This window comes from Trachemys scripta, chromosome 9 (assembly GCF_013100865.1).
Source record: "Trachemys scripta elegans isolate TJP31775 chromosome 9, CAS_Tse_1.0, whole genome shotgun sequence".
NCBI lineage: Eukaryota > Metazoa > Chordata > Testudines > Emydidae > Trachemys > Trachemys scripta.
This window is the reverse complement of record NC_048306.1, coordinates 42,549,872-42,573,074: the sequence shown is the minus strand read 5'-3', so window position 1 is coordinate 42,573,074 and position 23,203 is coordinate 42,549,872. Positions and strand designations below refer to the sequence as shown.

The 23,203-nt window shown below is 46.4% G+C and overlaps 1 protein-coding gene across 10 annotated transcripts in view; it reads right to left on the bottom strand.

Moving 5' to 3' along the window:
• Window positions 1-2,805: 2,805 nt before the first annotated feature.
• The window catches only part of AIFM1 (apoptosis inducing factor mitochondria associated 1), a 36,866-nt gene continuing 16,468 nt past the window's right edge, over window positions 2,806-23,203 (bottom strand). For 8 of the 10 annotated variants that reach the window (XM_034782252.1, XM_034782254.1, XM_034782244.1 and 5 more), the window contains 16 exons: window positions 21,559-21,649; window positions 20,456-20,485; window positions 19,541-19,573; window positions 18,901-19,025; window positions 18,628-18,758; window positions 17,663-17,753; window positions 16,863-16,947; window positions 14,210-14,286; window positions 11,361-11,469; window positions 9,522-9,629; window positions 7,429-7,517; window positions 7,197-7,337; window positions 6,463-6,605; window positions 4,931-5,055; window positions 3,542-3,738; window positions 2,806-3,063 (listed from right to left, as the gene is read on the bottom strand). In XM_034782252.1, coding sequence (XP_034638143.1) covers window positions 2,992-3,063; window positions 3,542-3,738; window positions 4,931-5,055; window positions 6,463-6,605; window positions 7,197-7,337; window positions 7,429-7,517; window positions 9,522-9,629; window positions 11,361-11,469; window positions 14,210-14,286; window positions 16,863-16,947; window positions 17,663-17,753; window positions 18,628-18,758; window positions 18,901-19,025; window positions 19,541-19,573; window positions 20,456-20,485; window positions 21,559-21,649 — 1,647 coding nt within the window. In that variant the 3' untranslated portion in view covers window positions 2,806-2,991. The remainder of the gene's footprint in view (window positions 3,064-3,541; window positions 3,739-4,930; window positions 5,056-6,462; window positions 6,606-7,196; window positions 7,338-7,428; window positions 7,518-9,521; window positions 9,630-11,360; window positions 11,470-14,209; window positions 14,287-16,862; window positions 16,948-17,662; window positions 17,754-18,627; window positions 18,759-18,900; window positions 19,026-19,540; window positions 19,574-20,455; window positions 20,486-21,558; window positions 21,650-23,203) is intronic. The other 2 variants (XM_034782247.1, XM_034782250.1) reach the window with 1 other exon arrangement.

Genomic DNA, 23,203 nt, shown 5'->3' with positions numbered 1-23,203 from the left:
GTAATTCCTGCACCTTTGTCTTGGCAGGTCTTGGGGCCAAGGTATAAAACTCTGATATCTGAGAGCCTGCTGGGGTCAGAACTGCTTCCTCTGTCACCCATGTACAGATTCCAAGAGATTTCAGAGTTACCCTGGAATCCTTTATGCTATGTAGCCTCTCACTTTCAAAGGACAGATTATCATGGATGGTCTGCTGTACTTCAGGAGGGAGACCAGAAGATTGCAGCCATGAACATCTACTCAGAAATATGGTAGATGCCATAGATTGAGCTGCTGGGTCCGTCGAATCCAAGCTGCCCTGGTCACCAGCTTGCCCTCCTCCACCATCACACTGAACTCCAGTAGCTTGTCTTTAAATTTCATGATGTTTTCCCACAGAGTGAAGTCACAGTGATGTAGAAGAGCTGAAGTGCTCGCTGGCTGGCAATTCTAAGTTGCAGCCCCCATCAAATAAAGTTTACGATCAAGCAAGTCCAGTCTCTTCAACTCCTTCCCCTTTGATGTCGATGCTCAATGCCCCTGCCTCTCCCATTCATTAGCTGCCGCAATCACTAAAGAACCTGTGGGAGGGTGAGAGTAGAGGTATTTGAAATCCTTAGAAGGGATATAGTATCTCCTCTCTGCCCATTTTGCCATAGGAGGGAGGGAAGAAGGGGTCTTTCAGAGTGTTTTGATCAGCTCCAGAATTGCTCTGTTAATCGGGAGTGCCGCTTTGGAGAGCCCCATCAAAGTTAATATGTCCACTAGCTTGTGGGATTTCTTGCAGACCTCTTCCGAGTGAATGTCTAACAATAAGGCCAACCTTTTAAGCAGTTCTTGGTGAGCCTGTGGTGAGCCTCTAGTGGTGGTGAAGCACTCACCATTTCCATAACCTCATCTGGTGATGAAGAAGACACATCATGATGTTGAGGCAATGTCTGATCTGTCTCTTGTGGTGGAGGAGCTGAGTAAATTCCAGCTGCTCAGTCCTGGTCATCAGAGAATGCTGTCTGCAGAGCTGATGATATCGGTGCACCCTCAAGTAAGTCAATTAATATGGGTGAGTGGAGGTCCTAGCAGGGAGGGAGACACTCCAGTGCCCAGAAACACTGGTACTGAAAGGTTGAGTACTTCTCTTAGCAGCTACATACACCTCTGCCATAGTCAGTACTGGAATTGGGTCTTGGGTTTGATATCTTGCATAGGAACTTCAGGGGTCAGCCTCGACGGACCTGGCACATGTTCCAGCATCTACTATCCCCTTTCTAGATGAGGAATGCTTCCCCTCAGTCTCTTCCAGAGTCTGTGTTTCTAGATGGCCTTGGTACCATTGATCTTGCTGAATGGGGTACTGAGTCCTGGGATGATGTGCGTCTTTTCTTCAGTACCAGAGACACAGAATGAGGTGCTGTAGACGTCTTGGGTGGTGTGTGCTGTATCAAGGGTGCAGCATTTGGAGTATGTTCTGAACCTGACAGCTCTGATGGAGAGCAGAATGCCACCTCCATAAGGAGACACTTAAATCTTGCTGCTCTCTCTTTTTTTAGAAAGATGTGGGACTTCTCCAAACATTTTAGGCAGCTGGGGTGGGGGTCGCTGACCAGCACTGTCTTAGCACAAAGCTGGCAGAATTTAAGCCCCCAGAAAGTGAAGTATGGCTACAGTACTGATCCTGGTACCAAGATTCTAATTTGGTCCAAATTGGACCTAAAATTAAAACCTATCACAAGCACTAACTGTGCTCTTTACCTAGCTAACTACTAAGAGAACAAAAACAATATACAAAGGGTGAGGGAAAAACTCACAATAGCAAGACCAGAAGTGCTCCAACAACCATCACTGGTGGTCAGAAGGAACTGAAGGAGAGGAGAGGGTGGCTCTGTCCTCTTATACCTGCAAACAGTGGTGCAGAATGGCAGAGGGCACTTGAGCTGCCCCAACAAGTACCACTGAGGGAAAAAAGTTCTCCAATAACTGTGCATGAGGGGTGTACATACCTACAGTGGAATGGACATGTGCAATTACTCCAAGAAGAATGTAGGCCATACTTACAGGATGGTGGACTCTATCCTGGGAAGCAGTGACTCCAAAAAAGATTATCCATCATGGCTCAAACCAGCTGAACATGAGCTACTAGTGTAATCCAAAAGGGCTAATGTGGTTCTTGGATGCATAAACAGCGAAATCTCAAGTAGTAGAGAAGTTATTTTACTCTGTATTTGGCACGGGCGTGACTGCTGCAGGAATACTATGTCCAGTTCTGGTGTCCACGATTCAAGGAGGATGTTGATAAACTGGAGAGGGTTCCGAGAAGAACCATGAGAATGATTAATGGAAAACATGCATTATTGTGAAAGATGCAGGGGGCTCAATCTATTTAGCTTAAAAGAGGTTAAAGGATGACTTGTTCCCAGCCTATAAGTACTTGCCTGGGGAGCACATATTTGATAATGAGTGCAGTTACATGATCAGAACTCTGTGTTGTGATTTTTAAGTACACATTTGAGATTCTTCTCCCCATCTCTTACTGCATAAATTCCTCTATCTGAATTTGCAGTAGTTTAGCCAGCATCTCAGGATGGTAGCCTGGAGTTCTAGAAACACAAGAATTGAAGAACTGCCCTCCTAAAGCAAGTGAAGGATGGACGTGCCAAACACCCAGGGTAATACTGTGTGAACATGTACACTCAATCCCAGGTGGTAGCTCTGCAGGCTGCTAGAATGTGAACGTTAGGGGAGCAGACAACAACACTGCCTTCACCCTAGTGGAGCAAACAACAGGTGACTAATTTTCCCACAACAACTCACATCTTTAGGAAAAAGGCCTTGAAATTAGAAGAATCTGGTTTTATTTACTGGTGCAAATGTTAGAGTTCTAGATTACTGGAAATATTCACAAAGTACTCGGAACACAGAGTCAGCGCTCTGAGGCGGGGCGAGCTCTCAGTCTGTAGCATGTGCGTCCCCACTTCCATCTGGCTGGGATGCATCGGTGCGTCTTGGAGCAGGGGCTCAATCTTCATGGATGTTGAAGAGCTTTGCTACTTCATTGAGGTCAGCATGCTCCTCTCCATCTTTAATGATCTGAGGAGACAGAAGAGGGCATTGAGGGCTGCACACGCTATGTATGTGCAGTCCACATTTCTAGTTGCCAATAGGGGGTTTCCTACACTTCCTCTGAACCACCTATTACTGGCCACTGCTGGAAACACTATAACTAGGTTAGATAGATAGACCAATGGTCTGGTCTGCTGTGGCAATTCCTATGATCCATTCAAAAAGACAGTCCCCTGGCAAGAAAGAATGTCCGGCAAGGGATAAAGATAGGGTTACTCTCCCTACAAAAATAGCCTGTCTACCTATTTCCCAGTTGGCTTTAAAGACAGGACAAGACATCGCAGGTGAAGGTACATTAGATTCTAGTACTTAGCCACAATTTCCTACTATGAAAATGTATTCTGCTGCTCTGATATGTACGGTTGCTGCCGACACATGCTGCATACATGACACTTGGTGAACTCAAGTGCCCCAACCACTCATCAATAGAAAGGAAACATCTGACCTTTCGAGCAATTGGCATCCTGTTGAAGATGTTCCATAAGACAATTCCCACCACCACTTTATCCCTGATGTAGAAGATGACCCCTTTGCCATAGTCTTCTCCTTGCTTTGGAACTTGAGGTGTTGAGGGAGAGCTGGCAGAGATTGTAATCTCAGAGGCTTCTGCTTCTGTCTCACTTTCTGAGCGGATGCCAGTCCCTACAGCAAAAAAAAAAACAAAAACAAAAAAAAACACCAAACCCAGGGGAGAGTCGCACACTGGAAATGTCATGCAAGAGTGCAGCTTTTAGTCTGCAAGGCAAAGCCTGCTATAAGAGCTCTGAATTGCCTATCCAGACCATGCCAATAGCTGCAATGTTGCAAAATACAATGCACCACTGTGAAGAGGAGACATGTCCTAGGTGAAATAAGCTTCTTTACACAAGAGAGTCACTTGTTCGTTAAGTGTAGTCTCTAGAAAGTGCCGTACGATTTTGTTTGATATGTAACCATTTGTTTCCAAGACCCTTACTTACTATCTCTGGAATTTTTAGTCTTTAGTGATAAACTTATTCTTGTTTTCAAAGTGCTGTGATGTTAAGCAAAGGGCTGATCCTGAGTGGAATCATGCACACTGGGGTGTACCGTGTTCCTTTGGGAACAGCAGACCTGGTAATTCTGTGAGCAGCCAGAGTCAGGGGCTGGCTATCACAGGGGAACGCTTCAAAGGGACTCAGATGCACCTATTGTTACCCTGCAAGCTAAAGGGCTGGCAGAGCCCAGAGGAAAGTGCTTGGATGGCTAGCAGGGAGCTGGCACCCAGCCAAGCACAAGGCTCCTTGATGTTGGAGGCAGGGGTAACAATGTGGTTCTCAGTCCTGGGTATCCCGAGAGCCGTCACAGCAGCATCCCCAGTATTGCTATCCAACAATTTTTATACCAAGGTGAGCCACTAAACTGCATTCCTACATCTCCTCTCCACCCCCAAAACCTTTGGTCAGAGCTCATCCCCTGCAGCAAAATGACCTGCCTTGTGGTGGACGAAGGTTGGACACTGCTTCCTGCATGAGGCAGAGGAGATTCAAGCTGAAGCTCTCTATTTTTTGTTTAGACAGAGAATGCTGTTCCCAGATGCACAGATCACTGATCTCAACCTGACCAGAGGAACACCGACATTGCCTAGAACTCAACCACAAGGGTGCTGCTCCCCTCTCCAGAGTGGTGTGGCCAGAAACACTCTCAAGGCGAGCCAAGTTCAAAGGGCAGGTGTCTCCGATGCTCAGCCAGCCTGCACAGTTCTGAAACCCCTGCCACAGGGGAGTGGAGTGACTGCCTTCAATACATGACATCCTTCCACGTATTACCACCTCTACAGGCAGCTGTACAGCCTCCAGCAACACCGCTCCCCTACCTGACTGCTCCGTTGCAGACTTCGGTGTATCTTTCGCAGTTGCTTTCGCAAAAACTCCTACAGTGGGCAAGCTACTGTCTACAAGGCCAATGGCTTCATATCCGACGTCAGGGCCCAGGTCACTCCTACCAATAAACAGAAACAGACCGTTGCAGTGTCCCAGTTTGAAACCTTAACTAGCCATTTAACAATCTGATTGATTTAAAAGAAACCTGAGGCCACAGAACATCCAATTTCTCCAGAACAGCTTTGTGCCGAGATGGGTTACCTGGTGGGCAGAATACTAGAGGTGCCAGCCAGCACCTGCAGGGTGCTCTGGCTGCACAGCTCTCAATGGACAAGTGTAGATCTAACCCAACAGGGGAGGGGGGGATGACCTAGCAAACTTGCCTGTTACTTCACAGTGAAATATTGCAATGCACCACCCCTCACAGAGCTACTCAGCAATCAAATGTGCTTCTGGATGGCCAAATACACAGGATCTACACAGTGAGCGCTATGCCATGGTACGCCGCGGTACCTGGTCTGGCAACACAGCAAGAGACTGGAGAGTAACTTTTAGCCATCACACACTGACAAATGCCGAGCTAGACCCAGTTTGGCTCGCCCGTGGGTTAGTACAGTTAAAATAGAATGTTTGTAGGATGCTGCATGTATTAATCCTACTTAGAACAGCTGCTCCCATGGTACAAGGTAATGTTTAAACATTTGCTCAGACTGTAAATCCCCCCAGGCAGGGGAGAAGCATTGCCCAGTGTGAATTACTCATTCACCACAAGAGGTGTTATCCCCTGCCCATCAGGAAGGATTACGGTGTCCAAATGTGTCATTTTGGAATAAGGCCTTGTTGATTGTTTCCCCCACAGCTCTGAGGAGGGGACATGCCCAAGCCCTCATCCCATCACAGCTTGAATGCTGGGGGAAGGGAATAAAAAGGCTTGTTAAGGAGAACTGATTATTCCTTTGCTGCTTGAACTCTGAGGGGCGAGTTTCTTAGCCTAGGCAAGGAGTCCTCAACAGTTGAGCTTGGGTGAGCCCTAAAGGACATCTCAAGTTTTTAATTACAGAAGTTTCTATTATCATTTGGAATGGAAGACTAACTTGTGTGTGTGTATTTTCTGCTTTAACCTTGTAAATAACTCATTTCTTTTTAGTTAATAAATCTTTAGTTAGTTCATTACAGTATTAGCTACAAGGGTGGTCTTTGGTGAGAGATCTGGGTGCAACTGACCTGGGTAAGTCCTTTGGGACTGGGAGCAAACTGAATATTATTGTGATTTTTGGTGTAAGGGACTATCTGTCACAAAGGCAAGCTTTAGACTGGCGTGCCCAAGGGGACTGTCTGAGACTCCATGGTAAGACTAGTATGTTGGGAGTTCACACTTGTTACTGGAAATCTAATTAAAGAACATACAACCAATCTGGGGCTCGTGCCCTGCTTTGTGACAGTCTGCCCTGAGGCTGACACTCATACTTGTAAGCCACTCCGGACAGCGTGTCAAAAGGTATATAGAAAGAGGGAGTAAAACTACCAGAACATTGACTGATGCCAATAAGGCTTAGCAGCTCCTGTCATGTTTTCTCCAGCTAATCTTCCACTCACAACAGCATGATCATGATGCTCCACGCGTCTTCTGCCTAACTTGATATCGTAGAAGCAGGCGGCATCTCCTGCCTTAAAGAGAGATGCACACAATGAAAAATGGACAAGAGAAAAGGAAAGTTAAAGAGAAAAAGAATGATGGGAGATGTTGCCCAACCATAAAGGGAAAGAAAACAAAGGGTTGCAGGACAGCCTCCGATTTAGCAGGTCTCCATGGCTTCAGCACTTCTGCCAGAACCGGGAAAACTAAGATAGTTTTGTGGTCATGCTGATCACACTTCAAGGAGGTTTGGATTCCCTGCCAAAGGGACCTTTGTGTGTCAACACAGGACTCCTCTGGCATTAGACAAAGAGGTGAGGGGTTACTGGGATATGCCAACTCCTCATGCATTCAGTGTTCATACTTGTCAAGTAGAAGTTTGCACACAGTTCTGACTACAGGAACAAGGTGTGCCAGCGACCGTGCATTATCTAAGATTGCTGGTAAGGCCCCAGACAGCTTCATGGCTGAGACGCTGCTGCTCTCTACATCTTACTTGTATTGTCAGCCCACAATTCACCCATTCACCTAAACTGGGTTTGTAATCACAGTTCTACGTACATGCTTATTCACTGCAACATAAACAGCAGATAAAGAAGAATCTTCCACCTGCACACACTTACAACCCAGATGTTGGAGCGTGCCTGCAGCTCTGCATTCACCCTGAACCCTCCAAAATCAGAGTCCACCTCCAGGCCAGCAGACTTTGCTAATTCCACATTGGGCTCCAGGCCCACTGCTGCCACTATGTGATCAGTCTCCACCTGATGGAGAGAGAAATTCAGACTGGTTACATTACTGGTTCCTTCTCCACATTGCCAAGTGTCTGGCTCACTACCTGCTCCTGGCATTTACCTTTCTTCCATCCTTCAGTTTAATTATCAGCCGGTTCCCACAGACACAGACGGACTTCACCACAGCATTGGGCATGACATTAACACCCTCTGGAAACAAAACATAGAACACTCAACTGGAGGCCGGGGGAGAAGAGCAGAGATTTCAGAGGAAGCCAAACTGTGTGGTGCAGACACGCAAGCAATGTACCACTTCTTGATTGTACCAGGCAGAATTGCAAATGGCTCAGCAGCTAAGGGACACTGGCTTCTCTTTGTTGTACACAGGATCCACAGAGTCCAGAGTAAAAGTGTGAACAGAAAGGAAACCAACTACAGTAGAGCCTCAGAGTTATGAACTGACCGGTCAACCACACACCTCATTTGGAACTGGAAGTACACAATCAAGGCAGCAGCAGAGACCAAAAAAAAAAAAAAAAGGCAAATACAATAGTGTTAAACGTACACCGCTAAAAAAAAATAAAGGGAAAGTTAAAAAACATTTGCCAAGGTAATAAAAATGTTTGTGCTTGTTTAATTTAAATTAAGATGGTTAAAAGCAGCATTTTTCTTCTGCATAGTAAAGTTTTAAAGCTGTATTAAGACAATGTTCAGTTGTAAACTTTTGAAAGAACAACCATTTTAACGAGTTGTTCAGAGTTACAAACCATCTCCATTCCCGAGGTGTTTGTAATGCTGAGGTTCCACTATAACGAGTCTGAAGAGGATTGTTTAGAAACACAGGAACTACAGCAACAAGTGACTGACTGTAAGGAGATGCAAATTACATGCACAGAAACATGCAGGGATTGGGTCCTCTGTTTTCCAGTCCTCAGGCACTATAATGGATACATAGGTTAGATATTGCTCCATTCCAGCCAGGTCCACAGACCGTACAAGGGATGTTCCAGGACCAGTGGAAGAGAAGCAGACCAGCCCTGTCAGTCACTATGCCGTGGCTAAGCCCCACGCCCAAAAGCCCATTAGCTCTATTCTGCCTCCCTAGCGGGTTGGGTGATCAGTCCACTTCCTTCCTCCATCCCAACCCTCGAGAGAATAAGAACTTATTCTCAATGGAAAATGACAAAGAAGAAAAAGGTACTTCAGACCCTATCAGCTCGGCCTGCTAATCCCGTCAAGTAGGGACAAACAGGGCCTTGTTTGCTCAAGATGGGAGACTGTGCAAGATGTGTTCCCTCTTCCACAAGTTTTACTCCAGGCTAGATGGCTGAGGCACAAAACGAGAGGCAGAATCCCAGGCTGTGGACGTTGTGTTCGATGCAGCTCAGGAGAAGGGTAGGATGTCAAGTCTTGAAGCCACACTTTGCTCCCAGAATGCTGGGGCGACCTGGCTGCTAGTATTGTTCCTGCCACAAATTAGAACAGCCTCAGGGCAATTACAGAGATCGCCATGGACAGGGTATCCCGACCATGCCCCCTGCACAAATGGTTGGGAGGACAGGTGCCATAGGACCCACCATGCTGGCTCTGTGCTACCCAGGGAATCCTCAAGCAGCCAGGTAAGCCAGCTTTAGGGCTGTTTTGTGCCACCTAAACAGACCAGTTGTTCTAGACAAAACATGTCCTGTTCTGCTCATGGGTTGCCTGGCAGCGAACCTGTGCCTCTTCTGCATCAGAAATCCCCTCTCAGTATTAGGCAAATGCTCAAGCAGGACCCCCTCCTCTGGAGGGAAGAGACATTCCTCAGAGGGGACACAGAGAGGATCAAAAGTCCAGCCATAGCTCCAGAGCTGCATGCAAAGGAGCGTATGATCAGGTCCAAGTGAGAAGAACCAGCTAAGCCTAAAACCTAATCAGATTAGAGATTCTACAGCACATGCATGAAAGATGGAATCAGTGACACTATCAAAGGTGTCAGTGAGGACATCAATTCCCATGGAAGGAGATGTCTGGCTAAGAGTTCACCGACAAAAAGGTAGAGGCTCTTCACTGGGGACGAGCTATGAGACGGCAGTGCTCTACCACCAGGAGGGCTGCTGTCATATACTTTACAAGAGTAATACTGGTGAGGATGGATCTACTCTACTGCTCCCACAGGCTACCTTGTAGGAGAAGGAGCTCTGAAGAAAGGAAGGGGTTAAAGAACAGCTTTACCTCTTTTGACTTTGTCTGTTGTCCAGTTGCTCAGATACTCAGGCAGGACCTTGCCCATGTTGCCGTTCTCTGGGAACATCTGAATCACCTCCAGCCCTGTGGCTTGTACTGTGAAGAGACCCAGAGAGCAGCCCCTTTATACCACATGGATAACAAGGAGCTAGGCAAAACTGTTTCTATACTTGTTTCATGATAGTTTACACTGCTTAGACAAAAGGAGTTCAAGTCCTTTATTACTGCAATTTCCTAGACACAAGTCACTCTAGCCCTGTGTCCTGGATTCCAGAGTTCGCTTCACAGGTGAGTAACAAAGGAACTGTCTCTGGCCTTTGGAGTCAGACACTGTCTGGATCCCTGACTGGCACCAGCGCACTCTGTGGGATCAGACACTGGATTTACACACAAAGACTAGATTGTGTTTGCCTAAAACAGTCTTAGCAGTGTCCATTTAACTGCCCCAAGGGCGAATTACATCCACACAGAGAGGCCTATTCCTTAGGAGACCTGCAGAAGTTAGGTGAGGAAGATATTCAAGAATGTATGCACACTTGCTAGTGAAAACCCAAACCAGCAGTGTTGGGCTTGTGCTCACAGGCCTTTGGGAGAATTACTGGAGTGGGGCTTCATTTACAAGGCAAACTTGACCTTTCCACAAGGAGCACTGATCTCCAAATGTACTCAAACCTGCCTGCTATTCCAGACAGCAAGCCCATGAGAGCCAGGCTCAAAGAACTGGGAAGCACTTCAAAATACTCTGGGGCCCTGGACTACTGGACCATTAGCTAAGGAGATGTGTGTGGGGCAATGGAGAGCCTCACAAGTCTACCCAGCCAGCCAAGAGTTCATGTGATAATGCACCGGACCACTGCAGGCAGACATCAGACATCTGTTCCACTGGCCAACTGCCTTGACTGGCAGGGAACCTGAGCCCCCGCCTTCCCTTCCCAAAATAAGACCAGAAGTGGGGGGAGAAGAGGGAAGAATATAATCTGAGGGCTTGTTCAGACAAATACGTAGTTCACAGCAAGTTGGGGTATAAATCTACCCCGCACAAGCCTGTCGCACAATGAGTGTCTATGTCAGGGGAGGCCAACCTCTGGCTCCGGAGCTGCATGTGGCTCTTCAGAAGTTAATATGCAGCTCCTTGCATAGGTGCTGACTCAAGGGCTGGAGCTACAGGTGCCAACTTTCCACTGCTCAACCCCAGGCCACGCCCCACTCCACCCCTTACCCCAAGGCCCCCAGCCCTTCCCGCCCCCTCCCCTAAGCCTGTTGCACCCTTGCTCCTCACCCCTCCATCCCAGAGGCTCCTGTACTCTGCAAAACAGCTGCTTGCGGTGGGCAGGAGAGATGGGGAGGGAGGGGGAGGTGCTGATCGGTAGGGCTGCTGACAGGTAGGAGGTGCTGAGGATGATGGTGGTGGGGGACTGATGGGGGCTGCTGATGTATTACTGTGGCTTTTTGGCAATGTACATTGGTAAATTCTGGCTCCTTCTCAGGCTCAGGTTGGCCACCCCTGGTCTATGTGAACCCTGCTGCCATACACTAAAAGTTCCCTAGTGCACTTTCACCTACCTTACTTTGAAACACAAGTAGGCCAAAGTGCACTGAGGAAGCGTTAATTCGCGTCAGCAGGGTCCACAAAGAGAGGCAGGCTAGCAAGGGGTAGAGTCACACCCTAGCTTGCTGCAAACTAAGCATTCGAATAGACAAGCCCTCAGATTTTTCTAGCTTGGGTCTCTCAGGGGTTTCTTGACATATGGCAGTCTCACATGTCAGGCTCACATGTGCTGCCTCGTGCAAGAGACTGAAGCAAGTGGCCTGATGCAATCCACTCACCCTTTCTTCCCAGAGCACAGGCCAGCTCACTACCCAAGAAGCCGCCGCCAATAATGGTGATGGACTTGACTTCTCTTGAAATTTTTTCTAGAGCTCTGAAGTCCTCAATCTGTAAGAAGATTTATTTCCATTTCAGATGCCCCAGTCAGTGACAACAGCAGACAGCATTTTGCTCTAGGACCTCCCTCCAAATGATTTGTGAACATGAAGAAAGCGGTCCCACACTCTAATTACAGGAAACACTCTCTGGGCTAAGAGTCAGCTGTACATATTTCCCCTTCTGTACTTTCAGCAGCAACTCTTGAATTTCCACTGCAGTCTGATTTGACCCACCTGCAGCGATCCAGAGCACAGAGATCGTTCCCACTCCCGGGGTGAACCATCTCCTCATAACAATTCCCCTCCAGCCAAGAAGCCTAATCCCAATTAACGGTGCTCCAAATGGGCCTCCACATATCACCCTAAAGCAACCAAGAACCATGTTGCTCACGTTCTCCCTTCCCCAGCTGAGTATGCCATCCCCTCCAGGCGCTCAGCAGGAGTTCAGGACTAAAAGCTGGTCTGCCAATCGGTAGCACACAACACGGCTCCTTATCACTGGTTCAGTGACTGAACTAGAACAGAGCCCCAACTTCCTCCCATTTAGATTTCAAAACACCACCAGTGCTGCAGACACAATGCACCTAAACCAGCAAGACCAGCAGTCCACTGAGCCCAGCCTTTCGTCCTCCACCATTCCAGTAGCAGGAAGAGGAGGGACTGCAAACAAACATGGGTTACTTTTGTACTGTCAACTCTCCACTGAACCACAAACTGACTGCCCTTTCAGTCTATGCCTAGCTGTAATTTCATAGAGCACAAGAACACTGGAATTGCATACGGGATCAATCCAAATGTCCAGCATCTTGACTTGACTAGTACCAGATGCCAATAATTTCCTTGTGTCTACACAAGGAAATTTTGTACCTGTTTGCTAGCAATGGTGCAACAATACCCATACTACCAACAAGGTAAAATGCAGTTGTAGACAAAGCTCAGGCACTTTCATCAGCCTGTCATTAAATCTACAGGTTTAATTCCTTGCTCCATCCTATCCTTTTATTAGTATCCTCTCTGAACTTTTTGATCTCTCCTCTTGAGGAAATCTCTCCATGGTTCTGATCATCTTCATTGCTTTTCCCATCTCTACAGTCTCCAATGAGCTGGGGTGTCCAGAACTGGACAGCATTCCAGGTTGAGGGATGGGGGTGCATCAGTTTATATACTTGCATTATAGTACCTTCCGTTATTGTAGGGGGTCAATCTAAAGAAATTTCTGTTTTGACAATAGGGCTCTACCAAATTCATGGTCCATTTTGGTCAATTTCATGGCCATAGGAATTTAAAAATTGTAAATTTCATGATTTCAGCTATTTAAATCTGAAATTTCAGGGTGTTGTAATTGTAGGAATCCTGATCCAAAAAGGAGGTTTTGGGGGGGGGGGCACAAGGTTATTGTAGGGGGGGTTGCGGTAGTGCTACCCTTGCTTCTGTGCTGCTGTTGGTGGCGACACTGCCTTCAGATCTGGGTAGCTGGAGAGCGGCAGCTGCTAGCCAGAATGCTAGCTCTGAAGGCAGAGCCGCCGCCAGCAGCAGCGCAGAAGTAAGGATGACATGGTATGGTATTGCCACTCGTACTTCCACACTGCTGCTGGCTGTGCTGCCTTCAGAGCTGGGTACCTGGCCAATAGCCACTGCTCTCTGGCCGCTCAGCATTGAAGGCAGTGCAGAAGTAAGGGTGGCAATACCACGACTTCAATTTGAGAAATGCTGGTCTCCGCCATGAAATCTGCATAGTATAGGGTAAAAGCACACAAAAGATCAGATATCATGGTGGGAGACCAGATTTCACAGTCTGTGACGTGTTTTTCATGACTGTGAATTTGGTAGGGCCCTACTTATTAATCATGCTGCCCTTAATCAAGGAAGAACAGAACTGTATATAGGAAAGGCCTCTGCAAGCAGGGATGGGATACTACCCAGGAGACATACACCATACTGGGGCTAAGGAGAGGGAAGCAAGAGCCAAGGAGGTAACTTTCCATCCCCTACCCACATTTAGTCACCATTGAAACTGAAATTTCTGTGCACTTGCGACTGTCTAACAAAGATAGCTGGTCACGTGGTTAGTGGAATCTTCCTAGACTTTTAAATCCTCTGCTCTAATCCATCTGGGCCAGAGAAGACAAGGGCAGAATGCTTTTGTGCTTACTGCACTGGACTGGGAATCAGTATATCTTGACTCAACCAATATGGCTGTGGGAAAATAATTTACCCTTATTGTGCCTAATTTGTAGTTCCAATCTAATATAAGGATAACCCCACCCTTCCCCTCCTGGGGGTTGGAGGGTGCTCAATTCGTTATTGCTTGTGAAATGCTTGGGAGATATGAGAAAGTCCTATGCAAAGGAAGTGTATAATTACTTGCTACTGCAACCCTAATTTATCTCTTTAAAATCCTGAAGCAAGGGCTCTAATTTCCTGGGGACAAGGTACTGGGATGCTAACACAGCTATCCTGTCAGCTCGCTTGTGGCCAGCAAAGCCGTATGAGGGACCTTCTAGTTACTGACTGAGACCAGTCCCTGATGGGCAAGATCTGTTAAGAATCCGAGTTAGCGCAGAGTTAGCACAGGCTGAAGGTAACAAACCCCATTACGCGTCTGACGAAGTGGGCATTCACCCTCGAAAGCTTATGCTCCAATACATCTGTTAGTCTTTAAGGTGCCACAGGACTCTCTGTTGCTTTTTACAAACCCCATCATGACAGGCTTTGGAGAGCACACAAGGAAAAAAGCCCCTTGGAATTACCTTACGGAACAGCGTCAGCCTTTGTTGCACATCTTTCCCTGCTCTCTCGATTGCAGGAAGATTCCTTGGGGAACCACCTGATAATAGGAGGAGACACAACTAGCAACACAACACTCAGATGAGAGCACTAGCCCTCCAGGCAAAGCTGCAGAATCTGGGTTTGGGCTCCTACGGCCGCAGAACTTATTCCACCCCCTGCTCCTCCCCTCCCACCAGACACAGACACACTCGTGTACATCTCAGCTCTGTTCAAAACACAGGGTTCAGAAGAAATCAATATTGTCAAATGGGACAAGGACAATTGACAAACTCATCAGCGGGTATGAACAACACTAAAGAGCTCAAAATACTGTGCTCTGTTAAGTGTCAAACGTGGCCAAATACAACCCATTTGATGTATTTACACAGCCTTCAGGACATTCAGAACATGCAGAATCTTGGGGTGGGGAGGTCATAAGTTTTCAGCCCTTCTGTTTGTGAAGAAACTTTTCTAAATGTGTCTCAAGTGTAACCAATGCAGGGATGTCTGCCTGAGTCTGCAGACAGCCTGAAACAAGCATTCAGAGGGATGGACTCCCTTGCCCTCCATTAATCTCATTGGGATGTTAACTGTAGCCCATAGAGCAGAGGTCCCCAAACAGTGGGGCACACCACCGGTGGGCAGGGGGGGTGGGGGGCATGGAAGAAGTGCCACCCACCGGCTCCTCTCCTGACCCTAGCCCCACATCCAGAGCTCCACTCCTGGCCCCGTCCCTGCCCCCAGATGTAGCCCCAGCCTCGACCCTCTTACCCCTGTATGTATTCCTCCGTCCCGGAGCCACGTCACCACAGGGTGGGGGGTGGACACAGTGAGGGGTGGTGTGAGGTAAAAAGTTTGGGGACCTCTGCCAAAGAGCTAGCTGTGGTATTTATTTTATTCAGCAGTAACACAAGGAACCTACAGGCCTGTCCCCTGTAAAACATCGGCTTCGGCAGTTAGCGTAAGGCTTGAGGCCTATGAAGTTTGGCACAGGTCAATGGCCTAATGGTCACCGCTAAGTTTTGGGGAACTGGGAACAGAGTGTGTCAGGGGGAAGTTTGTCCATAATGACACCAGCCACCCACAGGAACATGAGCTAACACCAGCTGTAGAGGATGGGAACATCTGCAGATGTCTGACCACAAGAGTGCCATTACAACGAACTGACATATGATAATGAGATCATGAATATACTAACCTATAGGAGAAGGGCACCCCAACATCAATAGGGTGAGGAAATACAAACAAGTAAGAGGGGAGAAACCCCTACTGAATATGCATTACACAGAGTGGCATCAGCATAACCTATTATACAAGTTGTAGCCCATCCTATGTGCGTGGTGAGAAAGAGATGAGAGGTGCCAGGATGATGGCCACTGGAAATGGTGAGGAAGGTGATGGTGAAGAAGAAGATAATGGCTATCATTTCAGGTTGTTCTGCAAGGGAAGGTGTGAGTCTGTGGATGTTCAGATGGAGAGTCTGTATTATCTCTACCTACCTTGCTGGGTTAGAGAGTTTGGGACTTTGCTAAATGTGTTAAACTACTGTAAATATAGAGGGACTCCTAAAGTGTGAGTGTTGGAGCTGTGCACATCGGGGCCCCCCCCGAACAGTAATTTTAATAATACTGGGGCTGATTTTGGGACAAGAACCTGTCCAACCTCAGAGTGATAACTGAGAATTCTTAAGTAACCAATATAATACATACATCATCTGTAAATGGGGCTATCTAACTCTAAACCCTTACAATGGCACCCTGAAGGTCAACGTTTAGCCATTTCAGTGCTAACCATTTTAGCGGAAGGGAGTGGAACAGCTTCAGGGAGGAAATTGAAGGGTGAGAAAAAAGAAGGAAAACCAGGAAAGAGGTAGAGAAACTCAGGAAGGAGGATTGGGAAAGAATGGAACACAGGGCAAACAGATGATTTTCCCACTAAGTAACACTAAAGATGGCAAGGTACTGAACAAATAATAGGTAAGGTAACAACAAACAGTTTAGTTACCACCTTAAGGTCAGTATTCTACACTTACCATGAGGGGTGGGGGGTTGCACAATCATGGGTGATCTGCCATGAACTGTGTCCTAATGTCACACCCTGGCCCACTGACTATGATTCAAAAGGGAATCCAGCCTTCTCCATCAGAAGAGTTTGGCAGCCCGGACTAAGAATCATAGGCTATAGCAGCAATGCCCCACAGAGGGGATTGGAGTTAGATCCTCCCCCTCACTCCTCAGGCAGGCAGGACCTTGAGCCTTGCTTGGCACTCAGCCTTATGTCAGATTTGAAACAAGAACCTCCTTCCCCATATCTTCTCGAGAGTCTCTTCTCAGATTGCTTGGCATGGCTTAGCATGCCTCCCCTGCTGTCCTGTGGCACAGTCAGCGGAGCATGGAGACATCCCATGGTTTCCATGGGATGAGCTGGACTGCACTGGACCAGACAGATTCCCATCAGGCACATCCTTGTCTGTGTAACTGTCCTAGACAAGGTTGCTCGGTTCTAGTCCCCATCAGCTGAAGGGTTCTGTATTACCGTCCCAGAGAACAAAGAACCTCCCCAACATGGTGTGTGACATTACCGGCAACCCAAGAATTAACATGTCAGGGGAAGACGACACACCATGGAACTTACCTGTGGCAATTAAACATTTATCATAGGATATCTGGGTTCCATCATCAAGTTTCACCACATTGCCTCGAACATCCATATGCACCACCTGCAAGGCACAATGCAGAGAGCAGCTCCGGTTTACATGTCCCGTAGGCTCTCTAATCAGTGGGCATAGGTTTACCAGGCAGAGAAGCAGCCACAGAAGATACATTAGCATGAACAAGGTTTCTCTGTAGATGCTCCCTTTTCTGGAGAAAGGAAGCCAGGGAGGGAGCATGGCTTCAGAACTAACAAGAGGTTTTAACTTGGCCGTAGCTCGAAGCTCAGACTGAACCTTCCCTAGGCTTGTTCCTCTCCATGATCAGTGATTCTCAGGGGAATGCAGATCAGGCACCTGCTATGATTCCAGGGACAGACAGGCTCACTGAAACCAAAGGCCATCTGGGCTCAGCTCCCAGGTGTACAGGGGAAGGAATGGCCAGCCAGGTTCAAAGGAAGAGGCCAGGCTCCCTACTCACTCCAACCACGAGACTTGCAAGGAGGCTCCTAAAGCTAACTACGCACACCAGCACAGGGTCAGGTAGTGCTTGGCAGCATCAGTAACACCCCACTGCCATGCTTCAGAACTGGAGCTCCAGCCCAAATGTCTGCACAGCTGTTTTTAGTGCGTACCACGAGCCTGCACCTGTCAACCTGGGCTCAGACTTGCTGCTGCGGGTTTTAAAATGCAGTGTAGACAGACTCTTAGGCTGTCAGCTCTGCTGTTTGTAAAGCACTGTGTAAATGTATGGTGTTGTAACACTGATTAATGCTGTACCAACCTTCTTGCCGCTGAGGACGGCCACTCCACCATTCTCTATATAAGGCAGATCACGAGCAGGTACGTAGAAAGAAGGCGGCTGAAAATATATACTGTAGAGAAAAAAAAGTGTTCCAATATATACAGTATCACTGGTTTTCCCACTTTAGCAGCTACTCAATGACTGGAAGAGCACCCACACATCGAAACACATACAGGATTTTACAAAGAGAAAAACAACCTCTGATAAGTTAACACGCTTCCCTTGCAAATTCCAGAAAGGATTTTGTTTCATAAAACTAGGATGTCTATACTGTTCAAAACCAAGCACTAGTACAGCAATGCTCTGCAATGGAGGAAACCATACAGCTCTAGTCAAAATTGCACGGAGGTTAGCTTTGCACCACATAATTGCATCAAGTTCTTTATGTTCATTTCTTGGAGGTTATACAGTCCAGCTCCAAAGTGTTCAGTATTTTCCCTGAAGACAAAGATACAGCTTTAGGGCAACAGTAAGACACTCATGCACTGCACAGGCACTTCACCATAATGGTCTCCAGCACTGCAACATCCTAGGTTTATAGTCTGTTGCTTGGTGCTTCCAATTGACAAGTCTGTGCACAATCTCAGCATTTAAAGCCAGGGACTCGATGCAGTCAGTGTACATAGTGAACTAAGCAGCTCAACAGTGCAGCTTGCAGCTGTTATCTTCAGTACGAAGTTGTAACTCTTGGAAACTACATGTACCAGCACAGAGTGCTCCTTGAGCAGTCTAGCCACAATGCATGGTGGGATATGTATTTTCAATAGGCTGTCCATCCATAGTGAAGATAAGTGCATGGAAATCTGCTCAATTTTAAGCCCGGAGGTCTTCACGCACCTAAGCAGGCTGTCAATGACTTACAGGTGAGCATAGTTTGGTCACTCAAAATGACATTAAGTAATTAATTCAATTCCCATTAATCACTGCATGCAGATGGCACATACCTTCTCTCTTTGCCATTCCACTGTTTGAATCGCAGAGTCTCTGTGACATTCGGATCCTCTGAAAACCACAGTTCTTTGGAAAGAGGAGGACGCATATATGGCAAGTCAGGATCTTCAGAAACAATCAGCACCTTTAACGTGGGAAATCATTAACAACCTCAACTGTGTTTACAAGTTGAGAATGGCAGAATGAAATGTACAAGCTCTAAAGGGAGCATATCATCTGGCTTTAGACATGCCCCACTCTAGAGCAGAGCTATGCACATCCCTTACCCTAGCCCCAGGATCACGAGCCCGAATGGATCGAGCAGCAGCAAAAGCAGCAGTGCCTCCACCAATTAGCAGAAAAGGAGCATGGGATGGACATTCAGGGCGAGCACTTGGATCTGTCTCTGGAGCTGCAAAGCAACAGATCAGACAGCCTGCTGTGAATACAGCAACAAAGCTCCACCAGGAACACTGCCTGGCCCCAAACAGCAAAGGGATAACATTCACCCTTGAAAGAATCATGACATCCTTTTGCATTTCAAATACTGGTAACTCTCTTTGGTGGGCTGCTGTCCCTTAGCTATTCACTAAAGGTTGCTCTTTCCCATCTCCTCACCCAGAGGGCTGCTTCTCAAATCCCACATGACATTCTGGGAGACGCTACCCTCACCAAGGAACAGCCTGAAACAATGAAGGACTCGATGTGTAGTTAGCATCAGAAGAGATACTATGGAAAAACTGCTTCTTAACTCCGCATACCTAGCTCCCTGTACGTGCCAGTCAGGCCTGCTAAGTTTAGTGACTAAATCAAGTTTTTACCCAGTTACCCTGCAGAGCCAACACATCTAAGGCACAGCAGAGGATTCTGGACAGAACAAAAGAATCCAATAAGATAGAGTCTGTTGTCGGGCTTGTGCTCACTCACCTCCCTGCTCAGCTGTTGTCAACCCCTGCTCTGCTATTTAAAAAAAAAGAAAAAGAGAGTTAGTTAAAGGAACCTGCATAATGAGGCTGACCTATAACTGCATTGGGACATCCTGTTACTAGGCATCAAATGGAGTTGCTTACTCATTTGAGCATTGCTACTGTACTTAGCGGCAGACTGCTATTCAAATGTTCATCAAGGCTCCTGTTATATTTAGAACACCTCCATTAAAAAAAGCTCTGCTTAAATTCACATAGCTGGGTGAAGTGGCTGCAGCATATTCAAGGACCCACAAAGCTTATTGTTGGCACTCAACATGCAACTTTAAAAGCTTCAGGTAAGACAAACATTCTCCTTATAGCTCAGGATAGTAGTTTATTCCAGACAAAGCATCAAAGATTCAATGTCTTTGAACCTTACAGAATCAAACAACTGGTTAATGCTGAGCAAGTGAAGTACTGCAACATCTGTGTAAGTCACACAGCCTGCAAAATGCTCAAACACCAGGGAGATGAGGCCACTAAAGCAGCACTTGATCCTGGTAATATCCTAGCACTTAACATAGAGACATGTTTGAAAGATGCCAAATTCCAACTGGCTGCTTTGTTTAAATCTTTGATGTAGGAAATCTTTACATTTTAAAACCAGAATCACTTAAAGGCAGGATCAAAATTTCGCTCTTGCATTTAGTGCACAGCTTGCAAGTAATCCAAATACATGGAATACTTGAAACCACCAGGAAAAAATCCTGGGGGATGTTTTCTTTTACTCATATATTGAGATGGAGACTAGCTCATAGGAATGTGTTTCTCCCACACACATTCAAACCCTGTTTTAAGGAACATTTGACTATCCTGCATACAGAAATAAAACTGAGTTCAGAGTTTTCAGGGCGATTCCTGGATTCTCTCTCACCTGTTGTGGCCTGGGAGGCAGCACCCACTTCTGGAAGAGACAAGATACTAGACTTAATTCAGCACGATGCAAACTAACAAGAATGCACTTGGGAAGCCACAATTCAGAGTTAATCTCTGGATTCCTCAGGATCAGCAAGCTCCCCTCAATGAAGGTGGTAGAGCTTCTAGTAACAACCTCTGTCATTAGACTGCTGTTCCAACATTTAACCTAGAGAGTTCTCCCCCCCAACCCCAGCTTTGGCTTAGATCTGCTGTGGTCCAAGTTATTGGTCTCAATACCAGGGTAACTGGTGAAATTCGTTGACCTGTGCGACCAGATGATCTAATGGTATCTTCTGGCTTTAATCTACAAATCCTCCAAAATGCAGTGAATCAACAACTTTTTCTTCCTATTGGTTTCATAAGAGAGCACCTCTCATGAACTTACCTCTCACTGCCCAGGACCCACAGTCCCCATTGGCCAGTTCTCAAGAGGTTTCATTCTTTGGCCCAGAAGAAGTCTACGGACCACAGTTTTGAGAAGTGATGCTCTAAAAGATGTGCAGGGGCCTTTGTGTCAAGCTGCCATTTCAGCAGCAGTTGGAGACACTTGACAGTATAAAAATTAAACTGGGAAATGTAATTGTGCAAATATAGTTTCTGAAATGGAAAGTGAGTTGGAAGTGTCTCTTGGACCACAAAGTGCTGCTGGGTTCACAAAGTGATGGAAGGGGATGATCTACAAATTCCAGGAAACATGAAATATGGTTAAGCTTTTTTTTTTTTTTTTTTTTTTTAAACAGTGCTACCAGATGGCCAAGAAAACGTGTTTAGAAACTTCCCTATGCTTTCCTCTTGCCCTTTTACAGAGAGCCATTTGGACGGCTAGCGCCACTGTGCATGCTTGAAAGCACAAGGCTGAGTGTACCAAAGGCTTACACACCAACGGGTGACAAGTGCTCTCCTGTCCTAGCATAGTGCTACCTTGGGCTTTGAAGAGTGTTTTGTCCAGTCTAGTTTTAGATGTCCCAAGTGATCATGATCACTTTTAAGAAAAACCCTTTCTTCTGAGACCCTAAAAACTGGGATATAGCTCGTTAGCTATGATAGGCTATTACACACCAGAGGTGGACTTCACATCTTGGGATTTCATAGCCATTGCCTCGATGCGGTCATTGAATCTCTCTTTGTCTTCTTTCAGTGTCTTGTACACCTGGAGAGGAGAAAAGTGGATAGCAGTTACGCATCTACCATGTGCATATCACTGCATCAATTTAACATTGTGCTTCAACTCATTGATAGGCTTTTGTCCACTCTGCTCACTCAGAAGAGCCATCAATTAAACAAATGAAGCAAAATGGAGCTCATTGTTAAAAGAGAACACATACGTGTGTAGGTAAGTCTACAAAATAATGCATATAGCTGAGGAATCTCAGATTTTATCACTGTTCTATTCATGAGATGAAGCATCTCCACTGTCTGGGTACATTCCTGATCATGGACTGAGAATTTCTGCAGATGTCTGGGAGTCGGGCTGAAGATTTGTTCCAAGATGGACTGTATTGTATGGACCTTGCCACAAAGGCAAAACAACCAATACAAAAAGAACGAGGAGTACTTGTGGCACCTTAGAGACTAACAAATTTATTTGAGCATAAGCTTTCGTGGGCTAAAACCCACTTCATCAGATGCATGCAGTGGAAGATACAGTAGGAAAATATATATACACACAGAACATGAAAAAATGGGTGTTGCCATACCAACTGTAACAAGGGTAATTAAGGTGAGCTATTATCAGCAGAAGAAAAAAAACTTTTGTAGTGATAATCAGGATGGCCCATTTCCAACCATTGACAAGAAGGTGCGAGTAACAGTAGGGAGGAAAAAAACAGCGTGGGAAAACAGTTTTATTGTGTGTAATGACCCATCCACTCCCAGTCTTTATTCAAGCCTAATTTAATGGTGTCTAGTTTGCAAATTAATTCCAATTCTGCAGTTTCTCAATGGAGACTGTTTTGAATTTTTTTTTGTTGGAGTATTGTGACTTTGAGATCTGTAGTTGAGTGACCAGCGAGGTTGAAGTGTTCTCTGGTTTTTGAACGTTATAATTCTTGACATCAATACAGACTGCCTCTAGGCTCTTTGCAAGGGTAGGCCATGGCAGGACAAGTGACTGGGTCTGCAGAAAGCTATTCTGGAGCAGAGAAGGAAGACAGGATGTACACAAAGCTACAGCAAGAAAAAGCAGACAGAAAGCAAAGCAGCTCCCAAGTGCACAGCAGAAGAGCACAGCAGAGCCTGGACTGGCTGGATAGGGCTCTAAAGCGGCAAGCCAGAGTCTAACTGGGGAAGATGGCAACGACTGCTGAGTAGGACCATTCATATCTATGATGGAGAAGACCCTTGAGCATGGAACAGAGTTGGGAGATGCCAGGAGACAACTGCCTTGTAACCCCCCTCATTTTTGTTCTCTATTTGGAAAGAGAGAGAGGAGAAATTCTGGCTGGAGAACTGCAACATGTATTCTAGGCCAATGGGGTGAAGGAAGAGGACAACAAGGTGATGTTTTTTTCCTTGCTTGTGGAGAGAGATTGCTCAGTTAGAGATGGAAGAACACAATGAAACAAAAAAATTCACTGTCTTCAGAGGAGGAGTGAAATATTCACGCCGTCCCCAAATACTGTAACGCCTACACATTTAACGCTAGAGTCCCAAGTCATCTAAATCCGTCTAGTGGCTTACTACCTGTAAAAATCAGCACCACAAA